The sequence below is a fragment of the Chrysemys picta genome, chromosome 2 (assembly GCF_011386835.1).
Source record: "Chrysemys picta bellii isolate R12L10 chromosome 2, ASM1138683v2, whole genome shotgun sequence".
NCBI classification, from domain to species: domain Eukaryota; kingdom Metazoa; phylum Chordata; order Testudines; family Emydidae; genus Chrysemys; species Chrysemys picta.
Genome location: NC_088792.1, coordinates 155,065,988 through 155,081,317, shown reverse-complemented (window position 1 = coordinate 155,081,317; position 15,330 = coordinate 155,065,988). Strand labels below are relative to the sequence as shown.

General features: G+C 41.2%; 1 protein-coding gene across 6 annotated transcripts in view; it reads right to left on the bottom strand.

The window, feature by feature from the left end:
• The window catches only part of LRRTM4 (leucine rich repeat transmembrane neuronal 4), a 755,436-nt gene that overhangs the window by 412,401 nt on the left and 327,705 nt on the right, over positions 1 to 15,330 (bottom strand). For 3 of the 6 annotated variants that reach the window (XM_008168672.4, XM_065584460.1, XM_005285184.4), the window contains one exon: positions 1,180 to 1,906. In XM_008168672.4, coding sequence (XP_008166894.1) covers positions 1,180 to 1,183 — 4 coding nt within the window. In that variant the 5' untranslated portion in view covers positions 1,184 to 1,906. The remainder of the gene's footprint in view (positions 1 to 1,179; positions 1,907 to 15,330) is intronic. The other 3 variants (XM_065584462.1, XM_065584461.1, XM_065584463.1) reach the window with 1 other exon arrangement.

Below are 15,330 nucleotides of genomic sequence, written 5' to 3'. Positions count from 1 at the left end.
GTGAAATTTGAATCTGAATCCCCCGTCCTCTCTGCTGCTGATTTTAATCTTTTGCACTTCAGATGTCAGATTGGTTATTTGGTATTAATGCTGTTATGTGAGCACAGTCACATTTTCTACATTGTCTGAATAATCATGAGAAGAGGTCTCAGAAAATCCAACACACACGCATAGGCGCGCACACTTTCTCAAAGGCTGTAATAATTTTGGGACCACCAGCTCTCTCCAGAGTTGTAATCTTACTCACAATTAGGCTGCTTTCTTCCATCAGGAGAATTTATCTCCGCTATAAATAGTGGCTTTATTATTTGTGTGCGCGTCTCTCTCTCTCTCTCTCTCTCTCACACACACACACACACACACACACACACACACACACACACAAATACTGTGCTGCAGTTATTTGCTTTTATGGTCCAATTTTAAACCAAGAGGCAATCAGTGCAAGAATTCTTAATCCAAAAAGCTCCTGACTATGTGTCTCTGCCTTTCACTTTAATGGGTAGGTTTTTAATTTAAATCCCGATCTTTCACTATTGGTTATGTGCCAACAGCAGCACAGAAATATGTTTGAGCTATTATAGACTGGAGTGAGGGTGGGGGAGATAAACCTGTCACACTTGAAAAAATAAGACTGGCAAATGACTGCTGGAAATCTAGCAGCTATGTTAGGGATATCTTTTCAGATATCCAGTGAGCCCTTTCAAAACCACCTAAACAACAAAATCCATTACCCCTCCCCCCCGCACACACACACGCTCCTCACAAGCTGCAAAGTGTTAAACATCCTTCCTGACAGCCTGCATAAGAGATCTACAGGCTTATTTCATATGAATATAAACCCAGAAGAAATCCTATGTGACTCTCTCATGGATCTATATATGTACTTATCTATGTATGTAGAGGTGTGTGGGTGGGTTATATAGATTGTGAATGTACTTTGTACAGTCCTTAACTCAGTGCATGCATTTAATTAATTACATATAAAAACACTGCAGGAGGAAAGAAGGGGGAAACATGATCTAAAAATATAATAGCAAGTACAGTGAGTCACCTGGCAAAGAAATGCACTGCTGCTGTTTAGATTGTTCTCCCTCTTTTAACAGCTAATAATCAGACTGAAAAATATACTGTACAGTTACAACTGTGCTAAGAAGGATACAACAAAAGTTCACTTACCCATCCTTTTGTCATCCACAAATGTATCCCCTTTTTCTTCCTCCAGCTGTTTTCTCCTCTCTGTCTCACTCTTGCTTTTGTGTTTTTTTTTTTAATTGGTCTCCTTTCTTTAAAGCATTGCAACCTTCATGTCACAGCACAGCTGCCAGTCACATCACCACCATCCGGCGTGCATGCCAGTAACCCACACAAAGTTCCCTAGAGAGGACAAGCAAGAATTTTGGGGATGAGGGAAGGAAGGGATGGGGAAGGGGACGGGGTGGGGAAGACAGGACCAGGGATGGGGGTACAGAGAAGATGGGGGGGACCCTAAGCTCTCAGAGCCATTGTGTAAGTCTTTAGAGAACTGACAGCATTAACTGGCAAGCTGCATGTAAAAGCGATAGCACACCATGAAGGTAAGCCAACTTCTCTGGGAGGAATAAGAAAATCTTCCCCGGTACCTAGCATCCCTTATTCTGCTGCCTTTTGCCATTCCCAGACACAGCAATCCATCTTCCAGCTCTCCAGTTCTTGAAGCAGACAGGCCTCCTGCGCTGTATAAGACGAGCCCAGTTTAAAAGCTAGGCAGGATAGGTTTATACATTTAGCTGGTCAGGTTTGAAGTGTTTTGTAGCTGTGCTGAGAAGCAGCTCTTGTCGAATTCAGAAGGCTTTCCAGAGAGTGATGATGCTCTGGAGCTTGTTGGTGCTAATGTTCTAGTTTGCGATACGCTGAGTGCCCTCCACTGGAGAAAACAGATCGCACATTAAAGGCATGAACAAGTGATCCTGTCATTGCTATGCAGACTTTCCCCTTTCAGAAAAGAAAATTAAAGACACAGATTGCTTCTCCCCCCTCCCGCCCCCTACCCCATCTCCCTGCCTAGATTATTATATGTTGATGCCGTGCTTTTCTTGCAGTGACTGTAAAAGACTAAATAAAGCACCTGTTTCCTGCATATTTAGCAAGCTGCACACTCTAAAAAAAAATCCTTCTAACCTGAATATTTTTCTTGTGTGAATTATAAATTGTTTTATTTTCTTTATTCAGCAGGGGAAGAGGTGGAGGGGAGGAAGGGGAGGGGATACTTGCAGATTTAAAATGAAAGTGATTTTAAAGGGGCCAGGCAGGGGCTGTGAAATATACAAATCAATCATCCACATAAAGGGAATTTAATTAAAAGTGCCACATTACAATGTAAATATATTGAAAACAATTTTTTTCTTTCCTTAACTAGGTTAATTGCTTTTTGTCATAAACATATAAAGTTCCATATCCAGTGCAGGGATGGAGATGCATAGTTATTGATACTTTATTCCCCATCCCCATACCTTTTTCAGATTCAAAAGCAGCAGATAGGGCACTGGACCAGGACTCAGGATACCTAGTTCCTACTGTCAACTCTGCCACTGACCTGCTGTGTGACCTTGGGCACATCACTTCTGTGACTATGTTTCCCCTCCCACCCTTTGTGTACCATGTCTATTTAGGGATTCATACACCTTCCATGTAAAGGGCGGGACAGAGTCATAGGGTGGTCCCCACCTGAGGTGCCCTCCTACACCACAGCATGAGGGTGACTGCCTCCGTTTCCCCTTTCTTTGGCCCATGTTTCTCAGTGTCTGATACAAAGCCCATCTCTGGAAATAATGTATTGCTGTACATGTTCAATTGTCCACAGAACCCTCCCAATAAAACCATCCCTCCCAAAATATGACAGGTTCACATCAGTTTTCCATGCCCCCTCCTGGGTCTTTATTTCCAGCTCATATTCCTGCAGGGCCGCCCGGGGGGGGGAGGGGGGCAAGTGGGGCAGGCTCCGCAGGGGCCCCCAAGAGAATATAGTATTCTATAATATTGCAACTTTTTTATGGAAGGGGCCCCCAAAATTGCTTTGCCCCAGGCACCCTCAATCCTCTAGGCAGCCCTGTATTCCTGAGACTCCATCTCCAGTCCGTTCCCAGACTCTGCCCTTGTTCTAGGGCTCCATTTTCCAGGCTATCTCCCGAGAGCTCCCAGGTTTGCTTCTTTCTCATGACTCTTCCCCAACAGCCCCAAGTCAGGTCTCCCATGACAAAACACCTCATAGTGTTCCACTGCCCCAGACCTCCCTGCCTGTGAGTCCTACCACTGCTCAGGGAACCCCCTCCGGGACCAACCCCTTGTTCTGGGCTCAGGTTTCTGCAGCCCGCCCCCCCAGGCCCAGGACTGCTGTGAGGGCGCTTCTCATCCTCTAGGATGGCTAGGGTGTTACTCCCTGCCTGGGAGTCCGATCCTTGCTCCTGGGATCCACCCTCCAGCACCATCCCTCTTGTTTTGGGTTCTTTGGCTCAGGAAGGTCAGCAGGGTGGCCCTCCTCTGGCCTACTAGCCCCCAGAACTTTCCAATTTCCTGGCACTGGCTCTCAGGCTGAGGCAGGTCAGCACTCTAGCCATCCACCGGCTTCCTGATAATTCCTCTTTCTTCCTGCTCTCTGCAGCTTTCCCCAGAGACCTCCTCCAATCTCCTGCATCTCTCATCTGCCAGTCTCCTGGACTGACCCACTCTGTCATCAGGCTCTCCCGCTTCTCAGGCCTCCCAAGTGGCTTCACTTAAGCCTAACTGGAAGTCAACTGAACAGTCGCAGGTGTGCTGGCGTCTTCCCTCCCAAGGACCAGCGTCACCCTGTAACTGACAATCTCGTGCTATGGGCCAGAGTTTCAAAGGCGCTCAGCTCCCATTTAGAAACCTATGTAAAACCCAGATTTTCACAAGTGCTCAGCACCCAACCTGCAGACTTTTCTGAAAGATCTGGCCACTTATATACGAGCCTGAATAGGAAGCAAGCTCTTTGAAAGAAATCTGTCCTCAGTTGTAGAAGCTGAAGTCTTCTCAAAATACTGGCCTATGTGTCTGTACAGCACCTAGCACAATGGAGCCCTGATCTTCCCTGGAGACTCTGGATGCTGCTATTAGCAATTCCACTACTATTAATAATGGTAAAATTCAGGTATCGTTCAAACCCTGAGCTCTTTATTCCAGTTTGACTACTGGCTCCAATGGCAATTTTGCCCGAGTAAAAACTGAGGCTCCGATCCTGCAATCAACTCCAGATGAAGTCAACGGGCTGCCCCCCTCCTACTACCCTCTCTCCCCACTTCACACAGAGTCAAGTGCAGGATCTAGGCCTGATTAAAGATATCAAGATTTGGCCTGCAGTAACTAGGGATGGGGAAACAGCTCCAGTAAGAACTTGAGATGGGCTCAAATAAGTTTCTGATCCAAGTCCAACTTCTCAAAGTTCAGGGGAGTTTTGATCCAGGTTTTAGTTCTGGCCTGGAATAAAGATATGAGGCAATTTACAAATCTCCTTTCAGGCTCTGACCTTAGATGAATCTGCATTAGCAAATGTTACCATGTTTGATTTTTAACAATCAAGTAAACTAATCTGATGCTGGGACCCACCCTACTGGATTCATGGTTTAGCCAGAACAGGTGACATGATGCTAAAGACTATTTGTTCATGGCTACACACACAACAAGGTCATGGTCAGCATCGTGTTAGCTAACTTGATTGTTAAAGGTCATTTTTAAGCATGATAAAAATGTCTAATATAGACAAGGCCAAAGTCTCAGGCACTGGGGTTTGGTAGAGACAATTCTCTAAGAAAACCTAACAGTTTGCCAAAAACTCAATTTAATTTTTTTGGGGGGGGGGGAGGGGAGGGGAATAGAGGGAGAAATCTAAAAAAACCTACAAAACTTTCCCTATAGTTTTCTTTTTCCTTGATGTCTGTATTTCTCACTTTTATATGAGACCAGAAGCCCAACTGCCAGAAGATGTCCCACATTCTATACCGCAGTAGAGGTGGTTGGAAAATGTTTTTTTGTTTTCCACTGAAAACTTCCACAAAAATGAAAATAATTTTTTCCCATTTTAGATTTCCTTTGGGAAAAAACCCAACTTGAAAACGTTGGGAATTCAGCCAAAACCAAAACAGTTTTCAACTGACAAACAAAATGTTTGTGGCCTAAACTAATTTTTTTCAGTGTTTTGACACCTCCCTCCCTTCTCTCCCCCCCCCCCCCAAGAAAAAAATTAAATCCAAAAATTTCAAGGAAAGCGGACACTTCCCATAAAAATTTTAATTGAGTCAAACCCCCAATTTTTGACCAGACCTAAAAGCTAGCCCAAAGGAAGCAAGTTGTATAAGAAAGATGAAAATGCCAATTTTTATTCCCATTCTATTTATTCCCATTCTCTACCCAAGAAGTAGAGAGTTTAAATAAAGTTTTAGGTACTCAGTTGATCCCAATCCAAATGGCAAGATTTCTTGCCTGCAGCTATCAGAAATCTGCAGAAATTATCAATACTAATAACCAATGAGCCTGTTTACACTGAGATCTACTCTTTATCATCCAGACTGATGACTCTGTATTTGTTTAGTTAAGCTTTTGATCAATATAATAGCTGTGATTAGGGGTTTTTGTCATTCTGTCAGGGCACACAGAGGTTTGGCCTTGAGCTTTTAAACTTAATGGTTTGTATCTCATTTCATAAAGAAATGAGAATAAACAATAGAGAATAAACAATATCTTACACTTTCATGGCACATTACATCTTCAAAGTGCTGTAAGACACTAATAACCCTTACAACATGCCTATGAGGAGAGAGAAATTTCATCACAAATCTATGGCCACCAGCACACCTATCACTATGCTGCAACTTTCAGCAACTTGGAACTTGGCAGTGACATCAAGGATAAAACTAGGGCTGGACAGGAAAATGGTTTTCCTGTCTCACAAAAATTTTTGAGATTTCGGAATAAATTTGCTATCATAAATTGAAACAAAAATCTCAAAAATGTTTGCAAACCAACAAACTGAAAAACAGTTCCATTTGGATTGATTGAAACATTTCATTTAGATGTTGACCTTTTTTTGGGTTTGTTTTTAATTTCTTTTTTGCATAAATTAAGTTATATTTCAAAACAAAAAGTCATTTTGGACTAGAAAGAGAACTTCTCCTTTAGAAAATGTTGAAACCGCACGATTGGACAATTTTAAAGCCTTTCCCCCTTGCACCAACACCTTTTTGAGTCAGCCCAAAAAAACAAAAACAAAAACAGTTTCTGCCAAAAATTCCTGACTTGCTCTAGGTACACCTCCAATCACACTGCCCCAAAAGTGTCAACTCACACTCTTTGGCTACGTCTACGCTTAAACCACTACAGCAGCACCACAGTGCTTCAGTGTAGACACGCCCTGCAGTGCATTTTTCACATCCCTGAGCAACACAGCTGGGTCGACCTTATTTTTTAGTGCAGACCAGTACTTAGGCTATGTCTACACTGCCGCGGTAAGTCGACTTACGCTACGCAACTCCGGCTACATGAATAATGTAGCTACAGTTGACATAACTTAGGTCAAGTTACCATGGTGTCTACACCGCGGGGGATCAACAGGAGAAACTTTCCCGTTGACTTACCTTACTCTTCTCATTGGGGATAGAGTACAGGGGTCAACTGGAGAGTGATCTGCTGTCAATTTGGTGGGTCTTCACTAGACCCACTAAATCAACCCCCTGTGGATTGATCTCAGAGCATTGATCCGAGCTGTAGTGTAGACATAGCCTTAGTCAGATCCTTCTGATCTGACTATTGTGAGCTCTTCTTCTCTGACACTCTTACCATTCCTGTCCCGTCCGTTCAGAACTCAGCTGATAAACACATGATCTCTGCTCATCTTTCTGATCATGTCATCTCCTCATAGCTCCATATCCCTCAACTGTCTTTTTCTTTTACTCAGTCAGCTTAAATCCCTTCACCATTCTGTCCTTCCTTGCTGGGCTTTTATTGAGCCTGATGAAAATAATAGGGTACTTGAAATTCTCAAAGAGGGAGGGGACTCCCACTGAGATAGCAAGAGACCTGAGAGTGACAAAGTGGGTAAGGTAATATCTCTTATTGGACCAGTGAAATAGGCAAGCTTTCGAGCTACACAGAGCTCTTCTGAAGATGGTCCAATAAAAGATACTACCTTACCCATCTTCTGACTCTCATATCGTGGGACCAACACAGCTACAACAACATTGCAAATAGCAAAAGATAAGTCAGCCTACGAAATATCTGGGCCTTCTATCTCTTTGTGGCCTCCTTTACAAAAGACAGAACATTTACACAGGATTGCCAACGCCCAGTGTTCAAAATTCACAAGTCAGGCCACACAAAATAAATAAATAAATAAAATCATGAGACTGGTTTCAGAATCAGCAGACTGAAAAGAAAAATAATACATTGAGTTCTTTGTATTTGCCTTCCGGTTCTGAGCCTTTGAGGTGCACTTGAGTCAACTCTTCAAGCTTTTTTCCACAACCACAAAGCTAGGAATTTATTCTTAAAAAAAATAAAATAATAAAGCTCAGATTGCCACATAGACACCACCAGCTGAGGCTGAAAATACAAAGGGCGAAATCATGATCATTTAATGGAAAAATTCTCATTGACTTCAGTGAGGCCAGGATTTCACCCCAAATATTTTCAGACGCCAAATTAAATCTTGAGTGCTGGCAACACTGTTTATATTTGGCAAAATGCGTAGAATTCAGATTTTAAAAATAAGTGGACAAGGGAGAAACAGTTGGTTGGAAAACTGTCTGCATCAAAATGGTTTGGATTTTTTGTTCTGATTTTTGGAAATTCAAAACATTTCAAATCCCTCCATCAGGTGAGTTTTTTCAAAAGGACTTAAGCACAGTTGGGCATCCAATTTCCAGAGACATAGGAGTTGGAAAGCTCACTCTCTTCCATGCTTTTGAAAATCCCAATCATGTATTGGTTGACAAGTGGAGGGGGAAAAAAATCACAAGAAACTTTGTGGAGTTCTTCCCCGTTCATTTTCATATCTCATCAAAAATTCAAAATTCAAAAAATTTCAATCAGCTCAAATAAATATCCAGATTACCTGGCTATATACCAGTCTTTACATTCACATAAGTAATTTCATATGCATAAACAGAACACATATAGACTAATTGTGAAGGCCTTGGCCAGATCCTTGACTGATTCATTTAATAGATTCATAGATTTTTAAGCCAGTAAAGGGCCATGACAATCCTTTTCTCTGACCTCATGCATTACAGATGCCAAAGCACCTCACCCAGAAATCTCTGCATTGAGCCCATAACTTCCATTTGAGTGATTGGGTGTCTTTTAGAAATACATCCAGTCTTGATTTAAAGATGGCAAATGATGGAGAATCCACCACATCCTTAGGTAAGTTGTTCCAATGATTCATTTCCTTCAGTGTTTAACAGCTTGAGAGTCAGAGCTCTGGCTAAGAGGACTTGGGAAGCTAGTGTTTATTCTTTCAGCCCACATATTCAAACAAATACTATTTCATCTATTTTCCAAGTGTATGGGTGGAATTCACTTGTCTCCATCACAAGCCCCCATTACCCCATCCATTCACTACATTTCTTAATGAGCAGTTATTTACGACCATCATGTGCACCATACACCCTATTTCTATAATAGAATGCCCTCAAATACCAAATATTACCACGCTTCAGACTTTGGAAAAGTTTGTTTTAGATTAGAACTTTGTGGCTCAAGCCCATGAGTAGATATTTTCATGATGTGGTATAATCTGAATAACTCAGAAATGACTACACGCACAGGTATGACCTAACCACCTAATCCTGCTCGATTCAAGTCAATAGGAGCTATGCCATTGTCTTCAAGGGGCACAGGATCAGAGTCACACACAAACGTATGTTTCACGTGACTGCTTTATTGTCTGGAGTTAGTGTAACCCACCGCTGAGGATATGTTACAGCTGCCCCCACAATATGCCCATTAAGAGGATTTGAATCTGATACAGCCCCCAGCTACTGAGTCTTGGCTCTTTAGCTCATGTAGCAGCTTGTGCCTGTGTAACCCACACACCTCCTGGGTGTGGTGTTGTGTCCCATCTAGTGGCACCGAGACCACTTAGAGAGAGATTAATGAGTCTGCTCTACAGCCTTAGCTAACAGGCAGTTGGCATTTAGCTCATGCAGTACAGGTTCACGCATTTAGCTCCAGAGAGGTCCTAGGTTCACTCGTGCCCACCGACAAGCGGGTCTGTTGGTGTTACACTTGTACCTCTGGAGGTCCCTAGCTCAGTCCCACATGTGCTGGATAAGATGGCGGTCATCATACTAGTACCAGACGGGTGTGGCATGAAGGAAGCTGTCTTAAAATTGAAGTTTGGGTTAGGAGAGGAATGCAACACTTAAGCCTTTAGTGTCTGAATGCTCCACCCTTGGTCAAACCACTAGGGAAGGGCATTGTTTCTAGTTGCTTCTGAGCCTATTTCAAACCAAAACTTTTACTGTTATGTCACATTCACCAATATTCATTTGTATTATTATTTCAATTTTTATTTGCAGCTTTTAATTTAAACTTTGCTTACCTATTTAGGCAGTTGTTTTTTATTTATAAATTCATTTGATTAATTATAAATGCCTAACCTTAGCTCTAGTTGCTTTTAACCCAAAATTTAAGAAGCCCAAGTGTAGCTACAAAAACATACATATTACATGCATCTGACGAAGTGGGTATTCACCCACGAAAGCTTATGCTCCAATACATCTGTTAGTCTTTAAGGTGCCACAGGACTCTCTGTTGCTTTTTACAAAAACATAGTCCATCATGACACAACTCTAGCAGCTTATCCTCACCCCTTAACCAAATTTCACCACACACTTATTTTTCCATCCTCACATCAACCCCTGAGCACAAATGGTCTGATCCAGAAGTCAGTGATACCAGTGGAAATACTCTCACTGACTTCAGCGGACTTTAGCTCAGGCTTTAAAAGCATGTGACTATAGCTCGTCTTAGAAACATGCCATAAAGGTCAGCAGATTCAGACATTATGAACCACTGGGTGATACAATTGCTCTGATTCCCTGTTGGCCTTTTGTTGGGTGCCATCCTTATTGGTCATATCTTCAATGGGAAAACAAGTCATATTAAAAATATATTAACTGACACATTACAAATAAAACAATGTTAAAAATATTAGCACCTAGTGTAGACAGCAACAGGTGGTCACGTTGAAAACGTATTGGCTGGTCGCGATAAGCCCCAGCTGTTCCTTGGGTTAACCATGACCAACTAACATTATTCTCCTTGTCCACACTAAGGGCATAATTGTATTTTAAAATTGTGTTAGTTAAAAAATTTTAGCCGGCACATTTTCTAGTATGCCACATTTTTCCAGTGTAAAAAAAGCTGCTATGAGCAGTTCTTGGATTTCTCTGTAGTTTAGGATCTACCATCTGCGAACACCAAACTAGAGACTCATTTTGGAACTATGATTTTTCTCTTTTATAAAAAGGTTTTTCAGACCTCTTCTCTCTCCTCCTCTGGATATTGATACGAGTTTGTTTGATGGCATCTGTGCCCCAGAAGCTAGACAAGGTCTTTTTCTTTTATTAATATTTCTGTATATTCCTCTCCACCTCAAGGGCAGTGAAAAATACTGCCTAGGTACAAACAAAAATATATGGTCATGCTTCTGAAGGTCTGACTGTACACAAAATGCAACAGGATACTGTGGGCTGGGGCAATATGAAAGTGAGAGAGAGCACGCGAGAGAAAGCTTAACTGAACCTCAGGGCCATGTTTTCAAACATTCAGATGCCCCCCATTTGGGGCTGTATTTTCAAAAGGGCTAATCAACCATTTAGACATCAAAGTGAGTGGCAACATTTTCCGACGATCTGGGTTCTGAGCATCTTTCACAATCTGGCCGTTACTTAGATGCCTCAATGGAAACCGAACTCTTCTGAGATTCCAGTCCTTATGGTGGACACGGCTGGAAAGAGTAAGGTGGGAAATGGTTTTCCCAACTCCTGAATATTTTCAAAAGTCCATTTACCCTCCATCCCCAATTAGGAAGAAAAGTCGAAATCTCAAAAATATCCACAAACCAAAAAAAGATTTTTCAGTTTGGGTCAAATTCTTTTGATTTCAACCTCCCCGCAACCCAGTCTAACTAGCTTAAAATTTTGAATCAAAAAGTTACTTCAAATCAGAAAAAAATGAATTATTCATTTTAAAAAGTCAAAATTAAATGTTTTCACAATTTTGAACCTTCCCCCCCCTTTTTTTTGTGTCAGGAGATTAATCAAATCTGAACCTGTTTTGGTTTAGATGAATTAGTATTTTTAGATAAACAAAACATTTAATTAAAAAAAAATTGACCAGTTGTACTGGGTCCTGTTTAAAATATGACCCTCAATGTCTCCTCTATCTTTCTGATTGAAAACTATATAATGGGGGATGAAGAGGCACTTTTTCTTTAGTAAATCGGGAGAGGGGAAATTAACCAACTCAACCCCCCCAACAATATCAATTTGCTTATGAGTCAATGCTGCCTTCTTGGAATACACCCACAGCTTCTAAAAATACTGTATTGCTTGAAAGAATATCCTCAAAATATACCCAAGATACAAAGCCTCTTTTTCAGTTGCATTTGCCAGAACTCTCTGGAATCTCATTATAAGCACCTCAATTTCTCACTATTTCTCTTCCTAACACATGAAAACCCAAGTTCTTTAGACACTGCATCACATGTATAACCTTCATACATTTAGCAACAGAGGGTCCTGTGGCACCTTTGAGACTAACAGAAGTACTGGGAGCATAAGCTTTCGTGGGTCAGAACCTCACTTCTTCAGATGCAAGATTCAGACTAACACGGCTACCCCCTGATACTTCATACATTTAGTTTGTGCCACTAGAACTCAGCCGAGTAAATCTAAGAGACAATCATGTGAACCTAGTTCAAATAGTCTGAATCAGCTTATCATGCCCTTTGGGCTGGAGACTTTATATCTGCTGTTGTGGTATAGCAAAAATGCACATTCATCATTTAGAAAGGAAGGTCTAAAGGCACCCATCATCCTTTAGTTAACTATGAATCAGCACCAGAGATGGTCATTTTTTCCCCCAAATACAAGTTTTTCATTGACAAATAGATTTTTGTTAGAGCAAAAAATTTTCACCAAAACAAATAGCTTTGGACAAAAATATTCAGGTGTTTGTAAAACACTCTATACACACATAAAAACAAACAAACCCTGATTTATTTCCACTTTTCAAAGGAAAACTTTTTATTAGCCAAAAACCAAATTTCAATTTAGGGTTTCACTTTTTCAACAAAACCCCAAAATTTTCACAGAAAATGTTTGACAAAAATGAAAAATCTGGTTTTGTTTAACAATTTTTACAGGAAAAGAAAGAAACAAACAAACAAAAACACCACATTTGCCAACATTTGCCAACCAGCTCTACTGAGCTCCTGTTGCAATCTTGCCTTTGTGGGTATCAGACATCACAGCGCAAGGCATGATATAAAGACCTGACTAGAACTGAAGTCAGTGTGAAACTGAACCATTGTTCCCCATTATATATATTTCTTCTTAAAGCATTACAATACTATTAAGAATACATAAGGGACTAAAAGAATGGATGTCCCTTGAAATAACCATCTCTGCTTCTTTCCTCCATTTCGATACTGCAGCCAAAATTTTAAATAGGGACTTGCCTGATTTTAAAATGACTCTTTTTGATCTGTGCTTAAATGTGGACGGAGGAGCCTAGCTTCAGGCTCTGATTTTAAGAAAAAAAGAAAACTTGGCCAGGATTTAGAATGTGCCCATCACCTGATATTTAGGCATCAGACTTATTTTTAGACTGATACTCATCTTGTTTATGAGGTGATCTGGGCTCTATTCCCTACTCCTTCCCACTCCTTTCCCCTGTAAAATATCTGAGGAATGTCATCCACTCAGAAGTGTCAACCAGGAGAGTGTCGCTGGCTTGAGATTGACTTAATGAAGTCAGCAGAAATGTGAGATGGATGGGTTTGGAAAACTGCAACCCACATAAGTACAGATGCTTCTGATGCCTCTCTAAAAACTTCAGCCAATCAGGTAAACCCAAACTATGCCTGGAAACAAGCAGCTCAGATATTCAGAAGCCCAAGGAATTACGCTGAAACCTGCACAAGAAACCACTCTTGTTAAATTAGCACCAGTCTCCTAAAACTATTCCAAAGTATCAAATTCTGAAGTATCTTTGTTAGACCACCTCTGTCAGGCAGCTGTTTCACTATAGCTGCAAAAAATTAAAACAGCCCGGATTTAAATGAATGAATTCCCCCACAGGGTCATTTGGGCACGTGTTATGTACGAGGGTATATATTTCTTTGGCTAAATCCTGAGGCTTCATCTATCACATAGATAATCTTAGGCCTTTATTTACCCCCATGACATGAGACCCTCACAATCTTGGATGTATGCAGTGACCCCTTTTAGGCAGGAAAGAGACATTGTTCACACAGGGGACTGAAGCACAAAGAGTTAGCTCACTTGAGCTGAGATGTGTGCCTGCCCTGCACTACCCTGCCACACTCCACCGGTCTATGTGGACCCTGCTGATTCACATTAACAAGTTGTTAATGTGCTTTGATTTAATCCAGTTTCAAAGATCTCTAAGGAGCTATTAATTAGGGTGACCAGATGTCCCAATTTTATAGGGACAGTCCCGATTTTTGGAGCTTTTTCTTACATAGGCACCTATTACCCCCCATCCTCTGTCTGATTTTTTCACACTTGCAATCTGGTCACCCTACTATTAATGCACATCAGCAAGGGCCACATAGACCGCTATCATGCAGAGGACTAGATTCACACCACAACTAAATGTTTATGTAGACAAGCCCTTAGTGACTTGACCAAGGTCACAAAGGAAGTCTGTGGCAGAGCAGGGAATTGAAACCTCATCTTCTGAGGTCCAGACTTCTAAGCAAACTTAAAAGATTGAGCTTCAGAGGAGCTTTCCAATTTACAGCAGTTGAGGATCTGGCCCCCATAATCACCAAAATATGTTAAAACTCAATTTGGTTACAAACTATTGTGGAAGCCACCTGTTGTTTATCACAGTCTATTTTTTTTAAAGGGGGGGGGGGGCGCGCAGGACGACCCGCATTCAATTTGAAAAAGTATTAAGAAAAAACAATTTCTGCTAATGAAACACCCCTCCTCCCTCTTTTAAATTAAATCTCACCCTTTAAGTTCAAAATGATGCTGAGACGTAATATGCCATTTGCCCACTTTCCATTCCTCCCTGGCACAGTAATTGTGTTGGAGGTTATCATTTATATTGAAGATCATCCTTGAGTTAGTTAATTGGGCCTCAAGCTCTATAAAAATAATTCAAACCTGGCAATTGTTAATAAATTTAAAGCCCTACAATTCGTTTCATCCTTGGAATAATTCAACAGGCTAAAAAGTCACTTGTCTTTATTCCTAATGTTATTAAAGAAGGAAATGTCTAAGCCGGCAATATTAGGTTAGTGCATTAATGTATGGTCATTTATGTTCCCAAGTAGAAAATGTGAGTGCTGGCATTTGGGAATGCCAGCCATGTCAATTTTTAAATCAAGACAAGATTTACTAAACATGTTTATAATGTTGTAACTCAGCCCATTTTACAAGCCACAGAGGGAGCAGTTTCACACTCCTTTTCTGGCTGATTTCTCTGAGGATAGGAACCATTTTTATTTTATTTTAGGTAATGGGGGTGGTGGCATAAGAATTACCACCGCAGAAACTCGCTGGCCAGAGGCTTGGTAAATACATCACCACGGTGTGACACCCATGAAAGGGTTAATTTGTAAGCGTGGGTGAGAATTCACCCCTGTGCAAGGGGCCAGTACAAGGCCACTGAGGCACTTAAGCCCTCAAAACTGGGCTTATGTGGTATAAAAAAGCCTTGCTCTGGACCTCTGTACAGGAGACAATTTCATCCAGAGGCAGTAAGGTGACAGGGTCCTGTCTTCATTCCTTGAGAAGCCAATGAGGTTTTGATCATGACAATTTAATACTCCTTACTTGTGTTTGATTGGCTGAGTGTAACAGTCACTCCTTTTTCCTGCTGAGGAAGTATTTTACTGGTACTCTCACTGCAGCTCCAAGAACATTTTATTTCTCTATTCTTGTACAGTTTCACCTAAGCTCAGGCTAACTAAATGGTTTCCCTTTTTATGAAGGGCACATTTGTAAATTGTTTATAAAAGGTTAATAACTGATTAATAGGAATGATGGTCCAGTCATTAGGTCACTAGCCTAAGAT